Source organism: Ovis canadensis, chromosome 2 (genome assembly GCF_042477335.2).
Source record: "Ovis canadensis isolate MfBH-ARS-UI-01 breed Bighorn chromosome 2, ARS-UI_OviCan_v2, whole genome shotgun sequence".
NCBI classification, from domain to species: Eukaryota; Metazoa; Chordata; class Mammalia; order Artiodactyla; family Bovidae; genus Ovis; species Ovis canadensis.
In genome coordinates, this window is record NC_091246.1 from 10236839 (window position 1) to 10257090 (window position 20252).

At 55.2% G+C, this 20252-nt stretch overlaps 1 protein-coding gene across 19 annotated transcripts in view; it reads right to left on the reverse strand.

Moving 5' to 3' along the window:
* The window catches only part of RGS3 (regulator of G protein signaling 3), a 138436-nt gene that overhangs the window by 14081 nt on the left and 104103 nt on the right, over window positions 1-20252 (reverse strand). For 6 of the 19 annotated variants that reach the window (XR_011254196.1, XM_069575358.1, XM_069575354.1 and 3 more), the window contains 2 exons: window positions 10794-10880; window positions 1870-2832 (listed from right to left, as the gene is read on the reverse strand). Coding sequence is in view for 14 of the 19 variants with exons in the window: in XM_069575358.1 (XP_069431459.1) it covers window positions 1870-2832; window positions 10794-10880 (1050 nt within the window). In the remaining 5 variants the exon portion in view is untranslated. Of the gene's footprint in view, window positions 1-1869; window positions 2833-4282; window positions 4488-5403; window positions 5590-10793; window positions 10881-18456; window positions 18592-19277; window positions 19630-20252 lie in introns of those variants that run through there. The other 13 variants (XR_011254197.1, XM_069575359.1, XM_069575356.1 and 10 more) reach the window with 9 other exon arrangements.

The following is a 20252-nucleotide window of genomic DNA, read 5'->3' on the forward strand; positions in this document are numbered from 1 at the left end:
GCATAGGCACCTTTCAGCAGAAGGTGTTATCCTTCGTGCTGAGCAGCCTTATTGCTAGTGGCTGAGAAGCTGCAGAGGCTTCTGAGGCCATGTCTCAATTTGGTGGGGAAGTGTGCTGACATCCATTAGTCATGTCTGCCACAGGTTTGGAGGCAGGAATGGCAGCATGCATGTCATGCATCAGCCATCCATGAACTTTAGAAATCTCTTGTTCTAGCTAAATTAACTTCTGCAGAGCTTAGTCTCCGTCATGTTCTTTCACAGTATGCCTACCTCATCCTCTCTGTTTATTCTAAACCTGTTCAACTTTCAAAGCCAAGCGGAGGAGCATCTTTTGCTAGATGCCTTGCCTGGTGGCCCTCTGCCCTGGGGTCTCTCCTCCCCACACCCCCCTCAGCCTCACAATAGTTGTCATAACAACACCATGCACCACACTGACTGTTAGCACCGCCACAGCATTTGCCTGGCGCCTAGACTAATGACATCAGGCACCAAGTTCTTTAGAAAGTGAAGTGAGAGTGTTAGTAGCTCAGCCGTGTCTGACTCTTTGTGACCCCATGAACTGTATCCTCTGTCCATGGAATTCTCCAGGTGAGACTATTGGAGTGGGTTGCCATTCCCTTCTCCAGGGGAACTTCCCAGCCCAGAGATGGAATCCGGGTCTCCTGCATTGCAAGCAGATTCTTTTCACTGTCCGAGCTACCAGGGAAGCCGCAGGCTCTTTGGGCTCACCCTCAATTGCCATGGGTTGTAAGTGCTATTAATCTCTGCTTTTCAGAGAAGACACTAAGGCTCAGGAAGGCTGAGTGGCTCACCCAAGACCACATAGTAAGTGAGGGACAGAGACCAGATTCAAACTGGCCAGTAGGCCTCAAGGGCTTCCCAGGTGGCTAGTGGTAAAGAATCCGCCTGCCAAAGCAAGAGATGCAGGTTCGATCACTGGGTCAGGAAGATTCCCTGGAGGAAGAAATGCCAACACACTCCTGTATTCTTACCTGGAAAATGCCATGGACAGAGAAGCCTGGCAGGCTACAGGCCATGGGGTCGCAGAGTTGGGCTTGACTGAGACAGTGAGCATGAACACGGACGGGCTTCAAAGCCATGCTGCAGCCTTTCCGCTGCTGGCCACCCCGCTGGCCCACACAGAAAACACATTCCTCATAGGCTGAGATCAGCCTCACGCATCTCTGTGGCCCCTGCTGTGGCACGGAGCACAAGGCCTGGCACACAGCAGGAAATCAATAAACACTTATTCATCTATATATAAATATTTGCAAGAGACAAAGAGCACGGTGGTTGAGAGCTCCAGCCCTGGAGCCTCTTTCTAATTCTGGTTCAGACATTTATAAACTGTGCAACCTAATGTGAGTGACATAACCCCCCAGTACCTCAGTTTCCTCATCCGTTGCAGGCAACAACAGTGTCTACCTCCTAAGGCAGCTGTGAGGCTTAATGAGTTCATATAAATTGCTTAGAGTAATGCCAGCATGGAGGAAACTCGTGTTGTCACGCTTGTGGGCTGACAGATTTCTAGTCTGGCTAGGCTTGGACCAAGTGTAAGTTATGACTATTTCTCCAGTTAGCATGTTGGATCTTATAGATCCAAATATACCTGCCCTACTTTTGGTGGATTCCCCCGGTAAAATGGAGCTGTAAGAATATCTGCAGAAAGTCTTGTGTTTAAGTCCAAGTTCTGCCTTCTTGGTCCCTCTGGGCCTCAGTTTTATCATCTTTTAAATGGGTAGAAGGCTTATTGGAAGGTTGGGACAAAAGCAGAGGTGGGACAAAGCCAAGATTCATTCCCTGCAGCTCTTGGACCCATCCAACCCTGTCATGTACCCTGTTCCCCTCCACCCTTGGGCTCCTTACCTTCCTGTGTCCTGTGAAGAAGAGGGAAAGGTGGTGCATGGAGCCTCCATTGCGGCCCAGTTCCTTCTTGAGGGTGCGGGGGGAAGGCATGGCCCAGGTGGATGCGGCGCCCTCGCCATCCGAGCAGTGCAGGGTGGTGTCAGAGGAGAAGCAGGGCCCACGGTTCTCCTGCAGCAGGCTACCCTCGCTGTGCGTCCGGCGCCTCAGCGAGTTCTGCACGCGCAGCGAGAGGCCGCCCTCAGCACCCTGGCCCGTCTCGATCATGCTGCTGCGCTTGGCCTCCCCACGCTCTCCGTAGTTGTCATCGCTTGTGTCCTCGTCCTCATCCTCCTCCCCCTCCTCGGCCTCCTCTGCGTCCTCCTCATCGCCAGAGCTGCCCCCTTCCGCCCCTGCCTTCTGGCTGTAGGTGCTATCCAGCCGGACCTCGGGGATCACGAAGTTCGGCTTGGAGGCCATGGGTGGGTTCCCTGTGGCTGCTGGTGGGTCCCCAGAGCTCGTGGTCTCCTCAGCAAGGGGCTGAGCTGCCAGAGGGGTATGGCCGGGGGGCAGGTCTTGACAGGGCGGAAGGTCCTGGGCAGGGGGTTCCTGGAAGGCAGGGAGGTCTTTGCTGATTAGAGGGTCTTGGCCGGGAGAGGGTTTTTGCCCAGCAGGAAGGTCCTGGCATGGAGAGAAGACTGCGGCTGCAGGGTGTTCCTGGCCTGGTGGGGAGTCCTTGCTGGGCGAGCATTCCTGGCGCACAGGAGGTTCTTTGCAAGAAGATGAGTCTTTGCTGGGCATTGATTCTGGGCCAGCAGAACGTTTCTGGCCAGAAGAGGAGTCCTCTTTGGGTGGAAGCTCTTGTCCGGGAAGAGGCTCCTGGCCAGGAGACAGGTCCTTGCTGGGTGAGGGGTCCTTGGCATCAGGCCCCTTCCCTTCCTCCCCGGGCATTTCCTTCTTCTCATCCGCCTCTGATCCCTCAAACATCTGTGAAACAAAGAGAAAATGAGAAAGGCTTACAAGAGGAGGCTACAGGGCACGAGTCAGTGTCACTGAAAATGAGGCAGCGATCCACAGCCCACAGCCTGCACCCCACGGTGTGAAAGCCGAAGCGCCCCGTGGAGACCTGACAGCCCCTTTGGCTAAGCTGAATACGGGCTTCCCACCCTTACTGCCTTGCTGGAAACTTGCGCTCCATCAAAACATGGTTGGTCATTTAAGGGAGACGAGGGAGAGGTTAGTTACCAGTATATGTCTTCTCTCATATGCCAGGAACCATGGCAGATTAAACCCCTCTTATGTAATGTTCCCCGGGGGCTTTCTTGGTGGTTCAGAAGGTTTAAAAAAAAAAAAATCCATCTGCAATGTAGGAGACCCGGATTTGAGCCCTGGGTCGGGAAGATCCCTTGGAGAAGGGAATGGCAACCCACTCCAGTATCCTTCCCTGGAGAACCCCACGGACAGAGGAGCGTGGTTGGCTACAGTCCCTGGGGTCACAGAGAGTCAGACACAACTGAGTCACTAACAGTAACATGTAATGCTCCCAAGTGGCCCTCAAAGCGGGGGTGTCACAGTCCCTCTGTGAGTAAGTCGCTCTGTGAATAAATGAGGAGCAGACAGCCTTGGCCTTCACGGACCAGAATCAAACCAAGCCCCAAGCCAGAGCAGCTATCAAGTGAGAGAATCCCAGACCTAGCCAAAGGATATCTTCCACCTGAACCAACATCTTTCGAAAGCCTTAGTGAGTCATTTGAAGAAGAACTTGCTCTGAATGTTCAGCTCTTTTTGAAACTAGTAAACTGGGAGAAAACCAGAACTTCAAAATACTGCGCATACCTGTACTCGACAGATGTCACAGACACGTGGAACCTCACTGAGGGATCACTCACCCCGTGCTTTTTAAACTGTGATTGGAGGAACCTCAGGAGTCACACGTACAAACAAAAGAGGACGCGTTCCTGCCTCACACACCACCCTCAGAATCCTTGGAGTTTTCGCTGGGTTCTTGCAGATTTCATTTGCAAAGGGAAAAATACTGCCCTTACTCCGAGTCTGAAAAGCAGCTATCTCACAGGAAGACTGGGGCTCAGAGAAAGTCAGGGGTGTCCCAGTGTCCCAGCCACATGGGAAAGTGGGTCAGGCTTGGGCTAGGCTGGCCCCTCCCCTCCATCACAGTAAAGGACCTGGAGCGCTGGACCGGGAACTGCTCAGAGCCTAGGTTCCGTCCATGAAGAGGCCACAAGGACAGAGGACTAATGAAAGAGGAAGATGCCACACACTTATGAGAACTGTACAGATAAGCGCGCATGCACACACACACACAGGTGGAGAATTTCAGGGTAAATGCCTCAGAACATAGGTTAAGAGCTCTTACTGTAAAGACCACTAATGTCTGTTTGATGGATGAAGAAGCTGGGCCCAAAGAGCAAGGACTTACCCGCTACGGCACAGCTGCCAGAGACTGGAAGGCCATGCCTGCAGCTGGGAACTCTTTTAAGCCCTGGGCCGGCCAGGCGTCACATCTGGGAATAAGGGGCCCAGCCGCAGCCCAGGGCAGCTGCCGCACCCACGTGTCAGGGGTCAGAGTGGCGTCTGGGAGCACCAGAGTGGAAGTGAAAGGCCAGTGGGGTAAAAACCACCACCTAGGAGGATGAAAGTGAAAGCCCCTCCCACCTCCACCTCCTGGGTTGTGGGAGGGTGAAAGTTGCTGAGCCAGGACGGGGAGCCTCAGAGGACTGCAGGATGATCTGGCCAGAGTTTGGTTCCCATGTACAGGCAAAGACAGGGGCCCACTTACCCCGAGGAGTGCCTGCCCTGCAAATCCTGCCTGCAGCTCCACGGTGAAGACTTATCCACCCAGGAAACCCTCAGACCACACTGCCTCAGATCTGGGAACGTCGGCAAGCCCATATCCCCACTGCACAGATGGGGAGACTGAGGCCCAGAAAGGAGAAGGGGCCAACCTAGAATCACACAGTAGGGCCAGGAAGAGCCAGTTCCTAAGCCCTCTGGACCTCTGGCTCGCCACCTATGAAATGGGATAACCAAGGTACCCAAGTGACACACAAGGAGAGTACACTCTAAAAGTCCAAAGCTCTGAAATGGGATGGTGGTGGTGGTGTGGTGGTTGTGGTGAGGAAAACATTGTTCACGAAACTTAAACAGTGGCACATCTTTCTCATGGACCCCTAGACGCAAACTGTCAGGCTCCCAGATTCGAAGTTGGCAATTGTGATTCCAGGCACTCCAATCCAGGAATCTCATCTGGGAACCTTAGTTTGTTCCCAGGGGGTTCAAAGAGACTCTCCACTGAACTGACAGGAAGACAGAGGGCCCAGCCTGGACAGTGACCTAGGGACTTGCCCAAAGGCACCCGTAAACACAGGGCTAAGCTGGGGTTAGAGCCTGACTCCTGGCTCTTTCTTCCCAAGCCCCCTTCGGATCTCAGTTCCCAGGGCAGCCCAGCTCCTGCCTGCCCCCTCCCACCAACAAGCATTCTCCATCAAAAAAGGCAAACTGTGGGCAACGCCAGCTCCCTGGTGTCCCACATTCTCTCACCTCCCCCTCTGCCAGAGCCTTCCATCTAGAAGCACGGACAGTCGGAAGCAGCAACTGGTGCCCTCGGGAACTGGCTCTGGGCCCTGAGAGAGAAGCAGGCCACCTTCCCCCTTCCTGGGGGTGGAGTGGGGCCAGGGCCTGCACCAGTAGTGACTGCAGCCTAACCGCCTGCCCTCAAGAAAGTGCAGCACCAGACCCAAAACCAGAAATGCAAGTCAGCCTGCCTCTGCCAATCGTGCTCAGCCAGGCCAAAGCAAACAAAGCCAGGAGGGGAAGTGCCTCTGTCCTCAGGGGGCCCCCGCCCCAGGGACGCTGAGAAACCACTCAGGACCCAGGGCTCTCACAGCACCCCGCGCGGTTCCTGCTCAGACTGCCCGAGTCAGACTTTTGTTTTGCTTCCAGCAGCGTCATTTCCTAGCTGTGCGAGAATATGGCCAAGCCTCCCCGAATTCTCTGAGCCCTGATTCCTTACCTGGAACAGAGCGTGATATCACACCAAACTCACAGGACTAAGTTCATGCTCTTCACGGGGCCTGGCCCCAAAGAAGCATTTGATAAAGCGGGAGCTATTCTTAGTCTAGGCTTATCTTGGTCATTGTTGTTGAGTCGCTCTTTGAGCCCCCATGCACTGTAGCCCGCCAGGCTCCTCGGCCCACGGGATTCTCTAGGAATTCTTACTGGAGTGTGTTGTCATTCCCTTAGAGATCAGGAAACTGAGGTCCCAGAGGCTAGGGGAATTACCTAAGATATGGGAGGCTGACTCAGTACTAGAACTCCTGTCTCCCAGTTAAGCGTCTCTCCCCACTTCCCTGGATCTTTACACACAAGGGCAGGGGAGCCCCAGGGGTCTAGATGGAGGGGGAGCAGGCTGTGAGCAATGGCCCTTCACCCAGGCCCATCCCCCACAGGGCAGACACTGGCAAAGAAGAACCAGCTCAGAACAGACCAGGTTCTGTTTTGTGTGAGCACCTGAGTAGGCTTGGTCAGATCTGTGTTCCTGGGAAAGCTGGAGTATGGGGTACCTGAGCAGGTAGAGGGCCTCTGGAACAGAAAACCTCAGAAACCTTAGGGGAGAGGGTAGCAAGTGAAGAGAATTAGGATGGGAAAGGAGAGAAAGATGAGAGCCATGTCACAGAATGGATGCCAGGCATGAGCTGGTCCTGGGAGCAACGAAACAACACAAGCAGAGCTGAGCTATGTGAAACTGCTCTGGGCGGGGTGACAGGACGCAGGGGCGGCGGGAGGACTGGGGAGCACGCGCCCACGCAGTCATTCATTCTCCGGGCACTGAGTTAGGTCCTGGGGTGGGGGTGGGGACAGCAGAGGCCAAGTCAGACGCAATCGCTGCCCTACCCTGAGCAGAAAAGCAGAGGCTGGACAACTGGTCTTAAGGAATGTGGTGGGTGCTCTGAAGGACGCACAGGCAGCTGGGGACACCCCGCTGGGCGGCTGTTACAACAGGTTGGGGTGCCAAGAATCCAGCCAAGGCGGCCCAGAGACCAGCTGACTCGCCCAGGGCTCTGGGTCCGAGCGCACCGAGAAGCTGCCCTTCTGCTGCGGAGAGCGTGTATCTCTCCCATCCATCATTTCTTTGGCTCAGCTGGACCAGGGTTAATTCTGTGCATGTCTCGCCTGCTAGAAGCACACAGGAAATGAACCAGGCCTTCTAAATGGAGCTGCTGTTTAGGATATAATCAAATCCTCTCCCCAGTCCAATCCAGGGCTCGGAACAGGCTGGGGAAGGGTGGCAGGTGTGACACCCAGAGGCCTGGCTCACACCACCTACGTCCCCTGGGCCCTGTGGTGGCTGGAAGTGACTTGCCCAATGTCACATAGCTACTAAATGTGGAGCCAGGTTGGCTGACCCCAAAGTCAACCTGCAGCTCTAATATGACTCATCACCTCCACCACAGATGCTGGGCTCGCATCTGCCCTTGAAAACCACTTCCTCCATTGGGCAAGGCAGGGCTCAGCTGGGGTGGTGGAGGTTGGGGTTTGGGGTGGGGGGTGGTGTGCCAGGGTTTGCCTCTATCTTAGGATGGCCTTTCCACAGGATTTTCAGAAAGAGCCTGGACAGAAGGCCAGAAGACCCCGGCTGGAACCCCCAGCCCATCATTCGCTAGCTGTGAGATCCCAGGTGATCACTGTTGGGGACCAAGTCTGAGAAAGGACAGGAAAGAGCTCTGTGAAAGGGAAAGCAGCTGGACAAAGGGAGAAGCCACAAGATTCCCACCCGGCCATTTGAGCTCCAGGCTTGCCTTTTGAGATGAGGGTGCTCCTCCGAGTTTGGCAAGTTGGCTCAATGCCGGCTTCCAGGAACCCCTGCTCAGCCTCAATCCAGCTCCTCAGGCAGGCCTGGCTTCTTGACACCCGGAGGCCGGAACCACTGCCCTGCCTCTGCCACTAGCTCAGGGGCCTCCAGGCTGTTTCCCTCCCTGGCCCTCCCTGTGATGGGTTCGGTAAAGTCCAGGAGGAGGGAGGCAGCAGGTACCTTAAAATGGGGAGAGCTCCAGAGACAGATCCCCCCTTCACACTTACTGGCTGGGTGACCTTGAAGCTAACTTCTCTGGCCCCAGTTTCCTTAGAAATAACATAGCATGCTGGGAGGGGTGACTGAGCGGACATCCACCCAGAGCTCAGCCCTGGCCTCGTACACAAAGCGCTCCGTCAACGGCAGCCAGGACCACCGCAGCAGGGCCTGGTTCTGACATTTCCTCCTCTGGATCTCCTCCAACCTTGCCGATGACCCCCTCCTCCACTCCAGCAGGGGCCTCTCGGCCTGTGTCCTGCTCATCACACCCTGCTCCGGCCCCCTCCCTCATGCACCCCTTCACTCCCTAGGCAACAACCACCGGACGACACCCAGTACCCGCTGCCAGCCCAGACCTGTCCTCTCTCAGAATGTTCTAGGCTCTGTGGACATCAGAACAAGAAAGACATGATCCCTGTCCTGGGGGAGCTCACAAGCTGGAGAGGAAGCCCTGGCGTGAACCAGGTCATCACCCACAGAAACAATCTGAAGAACGCTATGATCCATAACGTGAAGGAAAACCGCAAGAAAACAGAGGGGTGTGTGGAAGAGGCCACCCTGTGAAAGGACCCTGAGGCGGAAATCTGCTCAGGGGGCAAGGCTAGGCTCACAAAGGAGCAAACAGCACAAAGGCCCCGAGCCTGGAGGTGAGCGCCCTTGAGGGCAGAGAGGACACCTGGGTGGTTGGAGCCCAGGCACAGAGAGGGGGCCATTCCTTCCGAATGGCCCACCAGTGTCCCCAACTCGACATGCCCCATTCCGAACTCATGACCTTCCCCCGAGTCCATTCCTCCTCCTGGAGTCTCTGAGTCAAATCACACCCCCACCAGGTGCCCGAACCAGAGGCCTGGGTATCATTCTCTCTTCTCCACTACCCCCATGGCCAATCAACAAATTGTCCTGATTATCTCTCATAAAATCTTAAGAATCTTTCCACTGGGGGAGGTTATGTGTGCGCAGGGACAGGAAGCATTGGGAACGCTCTGTACTTTCCTCTCAATTCCTAAAACCACTCTGAAAAATAAAGTTGATTTAAAAAAAAAGAAGAAGAAGAAGAAGCCACTCTCGCTACCTCCACCGACCACCACCTGCCTCAGTACCACATCATCTGGCCCTGGGACTGACGCTGACTTCCCAGCAGTGGTCCACACCCCTCTGCTCACTCTCTGCATCCTGCCCGAGGAGTCTTCTAAATGCGAATCTGACCCTGTCACTCAGGGTCAGATTGGCTTAAAAACCCTGGTTCCCCAGGTCCCTCCAGACAAAGCGCAAATTCTGTAGCCCTAGAAGAGTCTGGGCTTACCTCTCCCCACTCCCCATCTTAAGTATTAATGATAAATGAATGTATGAATGAATCGGCAACCCAAGAAACTTCATAAACCATCTAAATTGTTATTACTCAAAGTAATAACTCATGAGCCAGCAGCAGCAGTACCCGGGAGCTATTACAAAATACAGAATCTTAGGCCTTAACGAGATTAGAATCCACATTTAAAGATCCCAGGTGATTCATTTGCATATTAAAGTCTGCAAAGTACAGATCCAGCCTATCAGTTCTCAATAAAGAGACATACTTTAGAATCATCTGGGGTGCATTTTAAGAATATCTGTAACTGGATCCAATCCCAGACCTACTGGATAGGAGGCCCGAACAAGAGGGCCCAGGCATCTTGACTTTTTTCGACTTTCAACTCCCCCCCCAGAATTCTGGGGAGTTGCCTCCATTAACAGACAAGGTGACTGAAGCTCAGGGAAGGGAGGCAATACGCCCAAGGTCACACAACAGAATCAGGGCTGGAATCCAGATCAGAACCTGGTATGGTACCAATTCAAATACATGGTGTTCCCTCTGTAAGGAAGCCCATAAAGAAGCAGCAGCCCCTGGCCCACAGTGGGTAGCCATCAAGCCCACTGGAGTCAGCTAGCCCGTTCACGCTCCCTATGAACAGAGGACCAAATGCAGGAGGAGAGAGTGGAAGAAGGAATTTGACAACACACTGAAAATTCTCTGCCCTTGAAGAATCATACCACAAGTCATGGATCTGTCAGGGGCTCAGGAAGGCAGACAACACACAATAGCGGGGAACATACCCATTTTACTGAAAGCAATACTGAGGCACGGCAGAGCAGTAGCTCACCTCCTTCAGAACCTCTTAAGACAAAGCCAACACACAGGGAAGAAGAAGCCCTGAGAACTGAGAAGAGAGGGGACCCCTTTTAGAAACCGTCCCTCCTCTTGGCGCTGCCACCTGGCTGAGTCAGAAGAACATGCCCTCAGGCCTGCCCTGTGGAGCCAGAGATGCAGAGATGCTCGCTCCCCTCTGGATGCCCAGTTTCTCACTGGGCAGTCTTCCCCCCAGCCCTGCAGCCCCAAAGACCCCTTCTAGTTCCAGCCCTCTTCTCAACTGAAAGCCATGTGAGTCGACAGCAAAGTTCCCCAGCGTCTTCCTGACCCCGTGGTAACTGATGCCTCCGCCAGAACGTGAGCGCGGCCCTGTGGGCCTCTCTGGCCCCACCCTGGGTCTCTCTGCTCAGAAACCGGTTCTCCTGTGGGCTCCACCACCACTCCCTTACCCCCGGGCACCTTCCTTCTCTCCCTGATCCGGGTGTGTGCACCTGCGCTTTCTCATTTCCTTATTATCCTGTCCTCCTCAAGTCCACTTCCTGCCCATCCTGTGCAGCCCAGTTAAAGGCTCCCTGGGATGCCCTCGCTAGAGGTCTCTCTGCTCTCCTGCCAAGGCCTGGCCTGCACTGCTCGCGTGGCCCTGGGCAGGCTCTGCTTCGGCTCATCAGGACTGTGTCCCAGGCTCACCCACCTCACCCCCACCCTCACCCCCAGAGTTACTCAGCAAATACCTACCCAGCGCCAGCCACGTGCCAGGGCCTGTGCGGGGCGCTGGAGTCCAACGGTGGTAAGACACATGTCTCTCCCTGAAGGCGCTGGGGTCTATGGGTGAGAGCACCAGGTAAAGGCCCATGTCAATCTCCCATCCACCTACCATCATCTCAGGGGGTTATGGACGCACAGAGGCAGCAGGAAAGACTGGGGTGGGTCTTGGAGGAGGTGGGGAAGAGGATAGGAGAGGGTACCCAGGCCAAAGCCAGAGACAACATGGAATATTTGAGGAAGCACAGGTGGTTCTGTGGAGCAGAAGCACGGTTATGTTAAAGAATTCGGACTTTATCCCGAAAGCAATGTTTACTCGGTGTTGTAAAGATAGGGAAGGTGGAGCTAGAGATGGTGAAAGCAGAAAGCAATGGAAAAAGAGGACTGGAGATGGGAAGGGCGAGACCATTCAGTGAGCCTCTACTAGACCGCCAGCACTGTGACAGCTGCTATACACCGCCTCATGTCCAGCCGCATTATGAGGTCAGTATCACTGGCCCCATTCTGCAAATAAGGGATCCGGGACTCAGATAACTTGTAAAACTTATGCAAGTTCAAAAACTGAGTAAGTAGAGGAGTCAGAATGGTCTGCCTGGCTCTAAGCTGCTCTTTCTGTGGCCCCCTGACCTCCTTTCCTGCCCCCTTCACTCCCTCTTCCTCTCTACGCGCCTCTCTGTCTTCAGAAGACCTTACCAAGCTCCCGACCTGGGCCCGGCCAGGCAGTGCTGAGCAATTCCAGATGCCTGATCCCAGTTCTTACCCCCAAGTTAGTGGAGATTGAGGGGAGGGTGTCTGACTCACCCGGTGGGCAGAGGGCTGGTACAGAATCGCCAAACCACCTCCCTCCCAGGGACCCCTTGATGTGTGGGAAGAGTCAGAAGCGTGTGGTTCCTCTGTGATGTTGTACACTAGGTTGAGCAAACGAGGAAGCTCTGCCAAGCCAGGGGGAGCCCAGAGGACACAAATGGCACTGTGGTCAGGAGACAAGGATCTGGACTCAGGCAGGGCAGGTTGAATCCCGCTTCTTAATTGTGTGGCTGAGTCAGTGATGCCTCCCTCCCAGGGATGCTAGTGGGCAGGAGGCAGGACCTGGGGCATAGCCCTGCTCAGCCCATGGCCATCACCTTCCTCTTGCTGCTCAATTCTCCCTCACGGCAGGCACCGGAGACCAACCCCCAAATCTCAGGCTTAACTCCAAGCAACAGCTTGGAGAATCGGGGAGCACTTTCACAGCCAGGGGTGGAGGAGAAAAGCCTACTGCTGGTGAAGACCAGGGGTCTGGAGACAGGCAAATCCAGGCTCCTATCCCAGCCCAGCCACCTCCTAGCTCAGTGCCCTGGGGTAGGCTGCTTAACCGCTTCAAGGCTCAATTTTCTCATCTGTGAAATGGTGACAGAGGTAGCGAGTACCTACACCACGGTACTGTTGGGAGACCACCCAGACAGAAGGGCCCCTGGTACGCGGTAGGCGCTCAAAGTGTGCATGCTAAGTCACTTCAGTCGCATCCAACTCTTTGAGACCCTATGGACTGTAGTCTACCTGACTCCTCTGTCCACAGGATTCTCCAGGCAAGAATACTGGAATGGTTTGCCATGCCTTCCTCCAGGGGATTTTCCTGGCCCAGGGATCAAACCCACATCTCTTACGTCTCCTGCACTGGCAGGCGGGTCCTTTACCACTAGCGCTGCCTGGGAAGCCCAGCACATGCTCAATATACACTTGCAATTGCAAAGAGGTAATCATATCTCCTTCTTTCATCATCATCATCACCTGTCCCCTCCCCTGCATTCCACCCCAGGAGCACGCACTTGACATATTCTGACGCAGCCCTACGGTGGGGGCGTTATTATCTGTACACTTCAGGGCAGAAGATTGAGGCCTATCTGAAAGGCCTTGGAGGCTGGGGGTAGCCGAGCCTGTGCTCAGCTTCCCTTTGGCTAGGTCAGTCCGGCTCACTGCATGGCCCCAGGTCAAGTGACTCCCCTCTCCAAGCCACCCTCTCCCAGAGGGGATCTGTCCAGCTCTGAATCTCAGCCAGCCTGGGAGGGTCTGTTCTCAGGGCCCAAGGCGAGGCCAGGATCCTGGTGGGTGCAGCTAGGGCTGGAAGAGTAGAAAACGCCCCCTTTCCAGAGACCCATCCTCACCCTTGTCTGTCTGTTCCAGTCCCTAAAATACTCCTCATTCAGTGCCTGCAGTGCTGGGGGCATCAGGTTGGGGGACTGGGGTAGGGATGGGGGAGAACACTTGAAGGTTTATCTGGCTGTGGGACTCAGCTGCAAACCTGCAGTCAAAAGTCACTCTCCAAGGCCCCGGGCGCCTCCGCCTGCTACCTCCACCACTGCCTCCCCAAAGCAGACACCCTGTGTCTCTGCTGGGGCTGATGTCAAGGCTGGGTTTGTCTGGGTTGACTGGCTGCTCCAAACTCATCCCCCTTTCCTGGGGCTCCTGAGTACACTCCGCCTGTTGCTTAACCATCCCCTTCCCTCTGGGACAGTCCCAGCTCCCTCTCCTGCGTGTTCTGTCCCTGCCAACCCACCTCCCCTCTCCCCTCCAGCCGGGCTGAACTATTGGTAGTTCCCCCAAACACCGGCTCCTCTCAGGCATCTCTAAACCTGTGCTCACTGCACTTTCTCCCCTCCTCTGTCCATCTGAAAACTCCTACTTATCTTTTAAAACAGCTTACCCACATATGCATTGCCCTTGATTTCTGACAAAGGTGATGGTGACCGACAGTGAGAAAGGATGATCTTTTGAATAAACTGGATATCCACCCAGAGAAAATGAGTCTGGACCTCGGTCTCCACCCTATCTAAGAATCTATTTCGAGTGGATTTTAAAGCTAAATATGAAACATAAAACATCCAGAAGATAACATTGGAAAATATATCCAAAACCTTGTAACAGGCAAAGAAACAGGATTCAATAAATATTTTCCATAGAGACAAAGACTGACAGGTTGGACCACTAAAATGAAAAACTTCTATTCTTCGGAAGACACCCTGAAAAGAGTGAAAAGGCAAGCCACTGAGTGGGAGGAGATATTTGTAATGTGCACGTCCAACAGTGAACACATATCCAGAATATTTTTTAAGCTCCTTTAAATTAATAAGGAAAAAGACGGAGGATCCAACAGAAAACTGGAGGAAAGATTTGAACAGGAACTTTCCAAAAAGATTATCCAAATGGACAATCAACATATGAAAGGGTGCTAAACCTCACTAGTCACCAAGGAAATGCAAATAAAAGCCACAATTAGATGTCACAATAGCTATTGTCAAATCTGTTGGTAAGGACGGGTAGCAACAGGTGTTCTAAGTTTGTTTGAAGAGGGTGTACTGGTGTCACACTTCAGAAGATTATACAATGGAATCTACTAAAGCTAATTACATATAACTTTATGACTCAGCAATTGCAAACCTTAGGTATTTGCCCAACAGAAAAGTATATTATAGTGCACCAAAAGACATGCACGAGAATATCCTTAACAGTACCGTTCATGACGACCGTCAACTGGCAACAACCCAAATGTCTGTCAGTGATAGGACGGATACAGTCACACAACGGAATTCCACACAGCAATGGGGCTGAGCAAAATAAGACCACGTCCAACAACACTGACAAACTTCACCATCAAAATGCTGCTCCAAAGAAGTCGGCATGAAAGAACACACACTCAAGGATTCCACGGATACAAAATTCAAAACAGGCAACACCAACCACTCAATGAGAGGAGTCAGGACAGGAGCACTCTTTGGGGTGGTAGTGACTGAGGTGGGCGGCAGCTAGGGGGTGGGGGAGGTTTCCAGGGTACTAGAATGTTCTGTTTCTTGACCTGGGGAGTTTGTTCACTTTGTGATAATTCATCAGCTACATACTTCCATCCTTGAAACGAAAGACGTAATTTAACGTTGCAACTTAAATTTTATTTAGAAAGCAAATAAAAGCCCTCATCCCAGGGTCTGATGGCACCTTCCAACTGATGCCTCCCTGTCCTCCCTCCAAAAGCTGCTATACCACCTTCCGTTCAGCAACTGCCCGCTCTGTGTCGGGTCCTGTGCCAAGCGCCTCACTCCACAGCATCTCATCCAACAACAGCCACCGGTAAAGGAAGGTGCCAGGGGCACCCCAATGGCCCCCATGACTCAGTGCCAGCGTGCAGGAGCCCTCCCTCCACACACATCATCTCATACCCCCGCAAGGCTGAGCCCTTGCCTAAGGAAACGCAGGCACCGAGAGGCTCTGGGTCTTGCCCCACTGCAGAGTGGGGAGTCCCGAGCCCAGGCACCTGCACACAACATTACACAGCCTCCCTAAGATAAGCCGGAGCATGTGGCTGCAGACATAGAGGTGATTCCTATGGCTGAGTTAAAAATCATCGCTCCACCCTGGAGGGGTGGGCACACTGGGATGGAGACCTGCTCCTTCGATGGACATCCAGATGTGCCTCCAGATTCAGTCTCACCTCCTGCAGGAAGCTTCGCTGGGGCTCCTGGGCTGGGTTGGAAGTTTCCCCGGGGTTTCCCCTCCCCAGGCCTCCCCACTGAAGCTGTCTCGTTACCATCCATTACATACCCATCCCCGGCACTAGACTGAAGACTGGAACTGTACCTCCAGCCCTTGGCCAGTGCATGGTACATCATAGGCATCTGATACACGCGGAAGGAAGGGACGGAGGGTGGGGGCAGAGAATGTAATTACAGAGCCGCTATTTGAATCAACAGGGAACTTCATGAATTGAGGTCTGAGTAGTGGAGGTTTCAGAGCTCTGCGTGGACACAGTTAAAACCATTAACCTGAGGAGCAGGATAGACACACCACCTTCCATTCCATGTTCCCCTGTGTGGTGGTCTCCAGCCTTTTATTCCAGCCACCTGGTTCCCAGAGGCTCTGCCCAGCTCTTCCTCTGCCTCTCCCCTGCCCCCTACCCTCTGCCACCCTGCCCAGAGTTATCTGAGTCACCAAGAGGCAACCCACTCCCATAATCTTGCCTGGAAAATTCCATGGAGGCAGGAGCCTGATGGGCTAGCTACAGTCTATAGGGTCACAAAGAGTCGGACACGACTTAGCAACATCAACCCCACCAAGAGGTAACCAAGGATACCATAGAGAGCTGGGGCTACGTGGGGGAGGGTGCGCCTGGTTCCAAATAACTCACCGCCACCCCCCTCACCTTCCTAAGTTGGGAGCCGCTGACAGTTTTCCGGCAGCAGCCCGAGCCCCAATACCAGGTGCTGGGAGGCCAGCCCACGGTAGAGGGGGAGGGGAGAAGCCTGGGCCCTCTGGAGCAGAGGGCACACCTGGTGGCTCTCCACACATCTGGAGCTGTGACCTAGGCCCCTCACCAGAGGAACAGTCTCCTGGGACCCCTTCCCCTCTCCTCCATGCCTGCAAGCTCCAATCTCTCAAGCAGCTCATGGCCCCAGCCCACCTCTCCCCCAGTCCTGCCCTCACCCAGCTGGTTGTGCAGGCAAAGGTGGTGGCTTCCTGGGGCTGAGCCTGGCTGGCCTGCTGTGAGCGGCTCCAGCCTCTCCAGGCTTAGCGGGCTAAGCCATAAGCAGCCTGTTTATCCCTGGGAGGAATGACGGTTTTCCCTGAGCAGTGACATCTTGGATACGGCCTGGCTCCGCAAACAACAACAAACCTCCCAGCCTCAGCCCGGGATCCAGCTTGAAGGAGAAGGCTTCTGATTAGAAGGGCCTGAGGAACAGGTTGGGGGCCACTTCCCCAAGAAGCCCAAGCCTGGCCTTGACTGATGACTCTCAGGACCCAGGAAGAGGAGAGGGTGTGCAGGGGATGGAAGAGTCTCTGGATAGCAGGAAGGAGCCTGGCAATACCTGGTGCAGTCCCTGGTTGCTCCAAAGGGGAAATTGAGCCAGAGAAAAAAGGAGATTGGCCTGAGATGATCCAGCTGCAGGGACCAGACTGCGCCTTGGTCTCCAGCCTGTTGGCCGGGCCAGGGCTTTCTTTACCATACATGCTGCTTTTCCAGAGGAAAAAGCCAGTAATGTGGGGGTCCTGGAAAGGAATGTGTCACTAAGGGGGTCCCCCAAAAGTGAGCACCAAGATGAAAGCCAGGTGCTCTGAGTCATGCAGCTGGTGTGATGGAGAGAAACCTGGGTGGGGGACCTGCAGACCTGGGTTCTTGTCCCCGCTATGCCACTGAGTCGCATGGAACCTCAGGCAAGTCCTTCTTGGCCTGCCTCAGGCCCGCATCTGGCCAGAAAGTAAATACACTCAGCTATTCTGGGGCCTTGGGAGACAAAACGGGAAGTGGCTCTCAGGGTCCCCAGGAACCTAGTGGAGCGTGGGCACTCCCTCAGCTGTATGTCTTTTGGGGAACCAGGCAGACCACTGGTTGAGAACCACACACCACCCCTCAACCCTCCGATCCACCTCCCTGGTTGGCACCGTCCCGGCGGAGCCCAATCTGAGCTCTAAGCTGCTGTAGTCTATGGGAAAGACCAGAAGCACTGCATTCAAACCAGCTGGGGCTTGTCCCTTTCACCCTCCATGGCCCAGGCCATAGTGTGGACACCACACCACCCAGCCTAGCCCAGCCCAGCCCAGCATGATCCCTGAGAGGGCTTTCCCTGTGGGCTCAACCAGGCTGAAGCCAATGTTTTCCCTGCCTCATCGCCTATCAAATCCCATCCCCCAACCCTTGGCCATCCCGATGTGAAGAAACGAGGGCCCCTCCAAAGGGGCTCCTCACTGGAGCCCGCACTGGTAGTGCCCACTGTCTGCCAGGCAGAGCTGGGAGATGAAGAGGAACAGCTGACTTGGACATCAGAGCCTGTCCTCAAGGAAACCCACCTGAGCCCTTTTCTATCACACTCAGAGCCCCAGGCTGGACCCTTAGGACCAAAGGATGAATCAGGTTCAAACCCCACGTTCATAAGACATGAAGCAAGCACAGTGGGTACCACCAGCACTGGACATGTGCCAACTGCAGTGTTTGCTCTAGCTAGGGCAGGCTGGGTAGGATTAAGACTTGGAGAGAGGAGAAGAGAAGAGATGGGCTTTCCGGGCAGCAGGGACAGCATGCGCAAAGGCAAGAAAGCAAGGAAGTGGGGTGGTTTCACTAACACTGATGATCAAAAGCCCCCTTGACCAACTCTGGTTCAAAGCCCTGCTGACATTCCCCACAGGGGGGCCACTCACCTCAGCTGCCTCCATCTTCACCAGCCCCCCACCCCCGGGTGCAGCAGATGCCAGGCTGGGCCAGGAACGGGCCCTGCTGTGGAACATGGCTCCCCAAAGGGCCCGCCCTGGGCTAAGCCTTGCAACGTGCTAGGGCTGGGGAAGAGGGGAGGTGCCCCTTCACTGGGTGTGGAGGACTCAAGGGGCCCCGGTGGAAACTTTGACTGTGGCCGCAGTGCCCTGGCTGGGATCCCACGGGCACTGGCGGGGCAGGCACTGCGGCTCCCTCCTTCCAGGAGACAGACCCAGTCCAGCCGTGAGGACAGGGGAGTCTGATGGCCCCAGCTGTGAGGCCTGAGGGTTGGCAGCACGATGTGGCGAGCTTTTGGTGAGGGACCTAGTGGCTCCATACGTAGCTAGGCATCTCAAGCCAGGAGTGGCAGACTCCAGACTGAGAGTCATCATCGCTGGGGTCGGGGTGATGACACCCACATACCTGGTCCTTGCTGTTCCAGGAGGCAGACATCCTCCAACCTGGTCCGGCCGGAGGCCTGCCGTGTGAACTGAGCCCCTCCACTCTGCACCTGGCTCTCCTCGGCCCTGAGCTCTCAGGGCAGGAGGATTCTTCTCGGACACCTCAGGACAAGAGCAGAGATGCAGGCTCTCTCCACGTTGACAACAGAATCAGCCTCTGCCTGCTCACAGCACCTAACTCTGCGGGGTGAGCCGGTCCCTAACACCCTTCCTCACAGGTCTCAGTGAGAAGCAAAGGGAGCAGGCGCGAGACCTTCCCCAAGGGGCTCGGGAGGCAGAGCATCTCTATCTCTGCCTGGACTTTCAGTGGACATTTCAGCAGATGCCTCAGGGATCAGCCACTGCACCCCTCTACCCAGACCAGCCCTCTGAGACCACCACCTTCTTCCCCTCATGGAACTTGGCAAGAACAGCCATCCCTGGTGCCTGGTTGGTGGTCAGCACCGCGGGCTGAGAGCTCCCTCCCCACTCAGAGTCCCGACTTCTGGTCACCAAACATTCCTTTCTCTCAGCAAGAAAAGCCGGCTGACCAGTCTAGAAGTGGTAGCAGCACAGAGTGCAAGCACGCCCCACCCCTGCAGGGTCCCCACCCGCTGAGACAGACAGACAGACACACACACACACACACACAGAGCTGCCTCAGAGCAGAACATAACATGGTTGGGTTGCAACATGACTATCAATGGCTGCCCTGGGGAAGAAACAATAGAAACAGGGGCACGGGGTGGCCTGGACAAGAGCCCCCAGCCCACCACACACGCACCCTGGCACCCAGGCACCTACCCAGCACACTCCAGCAGGGACCCGGGGACTCCTGGCTGCCGCTCCTGCCAGCCCGCCCGCCCGGCTCTCCGCCTGGCTCCTCCCGCAGGCGGGCAGGCGGGCGGGCGGCCGTGACTGTGGCAGCTCCCGGCGGCCGTGTCAAGCAGCTGCCTTCCCCAGACAGAGCTCCTTTGTGTCAGCAGAGCTATTTATGGACTTACCCAAGTTCCCCAGGGGAGCGATACCTGCTGGGAAAAGCAGAACCAAATGACCAGGTTCCACTTCGCACATCTAGGTAGCCGTTTTCAAAACCCTTGCATCACTCGTCCCTCCTCCTCTTCCTCCTCCTCTCTGCCCTCCTCCTCTTCCTCCCCCTCCTCCTCCAGCGCTCTTCCCAAACACACACCCGGTCCAGCCCGTTGCCGCCACTCTAGAGAGAAGCTGAATTTCTTTCTTCCATCAAACAGAAAACTCTATAATTTCCCAACACACTTTCATCCAAGCAGGAGTCGGGGATATCTTGAGGAAGAGTCCGCCACCCCGTCCTTCAGCTGGCAAGGGGCCCAGCGGCTCCTTGGATGACAGGCTCACAAGGACCAGCCCTGACTCCCCAGCCGCGCCTGTCCCCAGGACTGGGGCTGCCCCCCCCCCCGCCCCCGTCAAACCCCCGGAGTGCTGCTCTAGAGAGAGAGGTGTCCACTGCTCATGGTGGCAATCCCGGGCACTGAGGATCCCAAGCCGACTGCACCCCCACACACATCCTGAAGGCTCCCCCAGCTGGGGCATCCCAACCCACTGGCCGCAGCTCTGGGCTCCCCCAGCAGGGGCAGGATGGAGCCAATCACCGAGGCTTTCCAGGCACACCCCCACCCCTACCCCAACCTGCCTCTCATCCCAGTGGGCGGCTGCAGTTTAACCCAGGGTCCATCAGCCAACACGCACTGACTCCAAGAACGCCACGGCCCCTACTGCGGGGGAGCGGCTGCTTCAGTCACC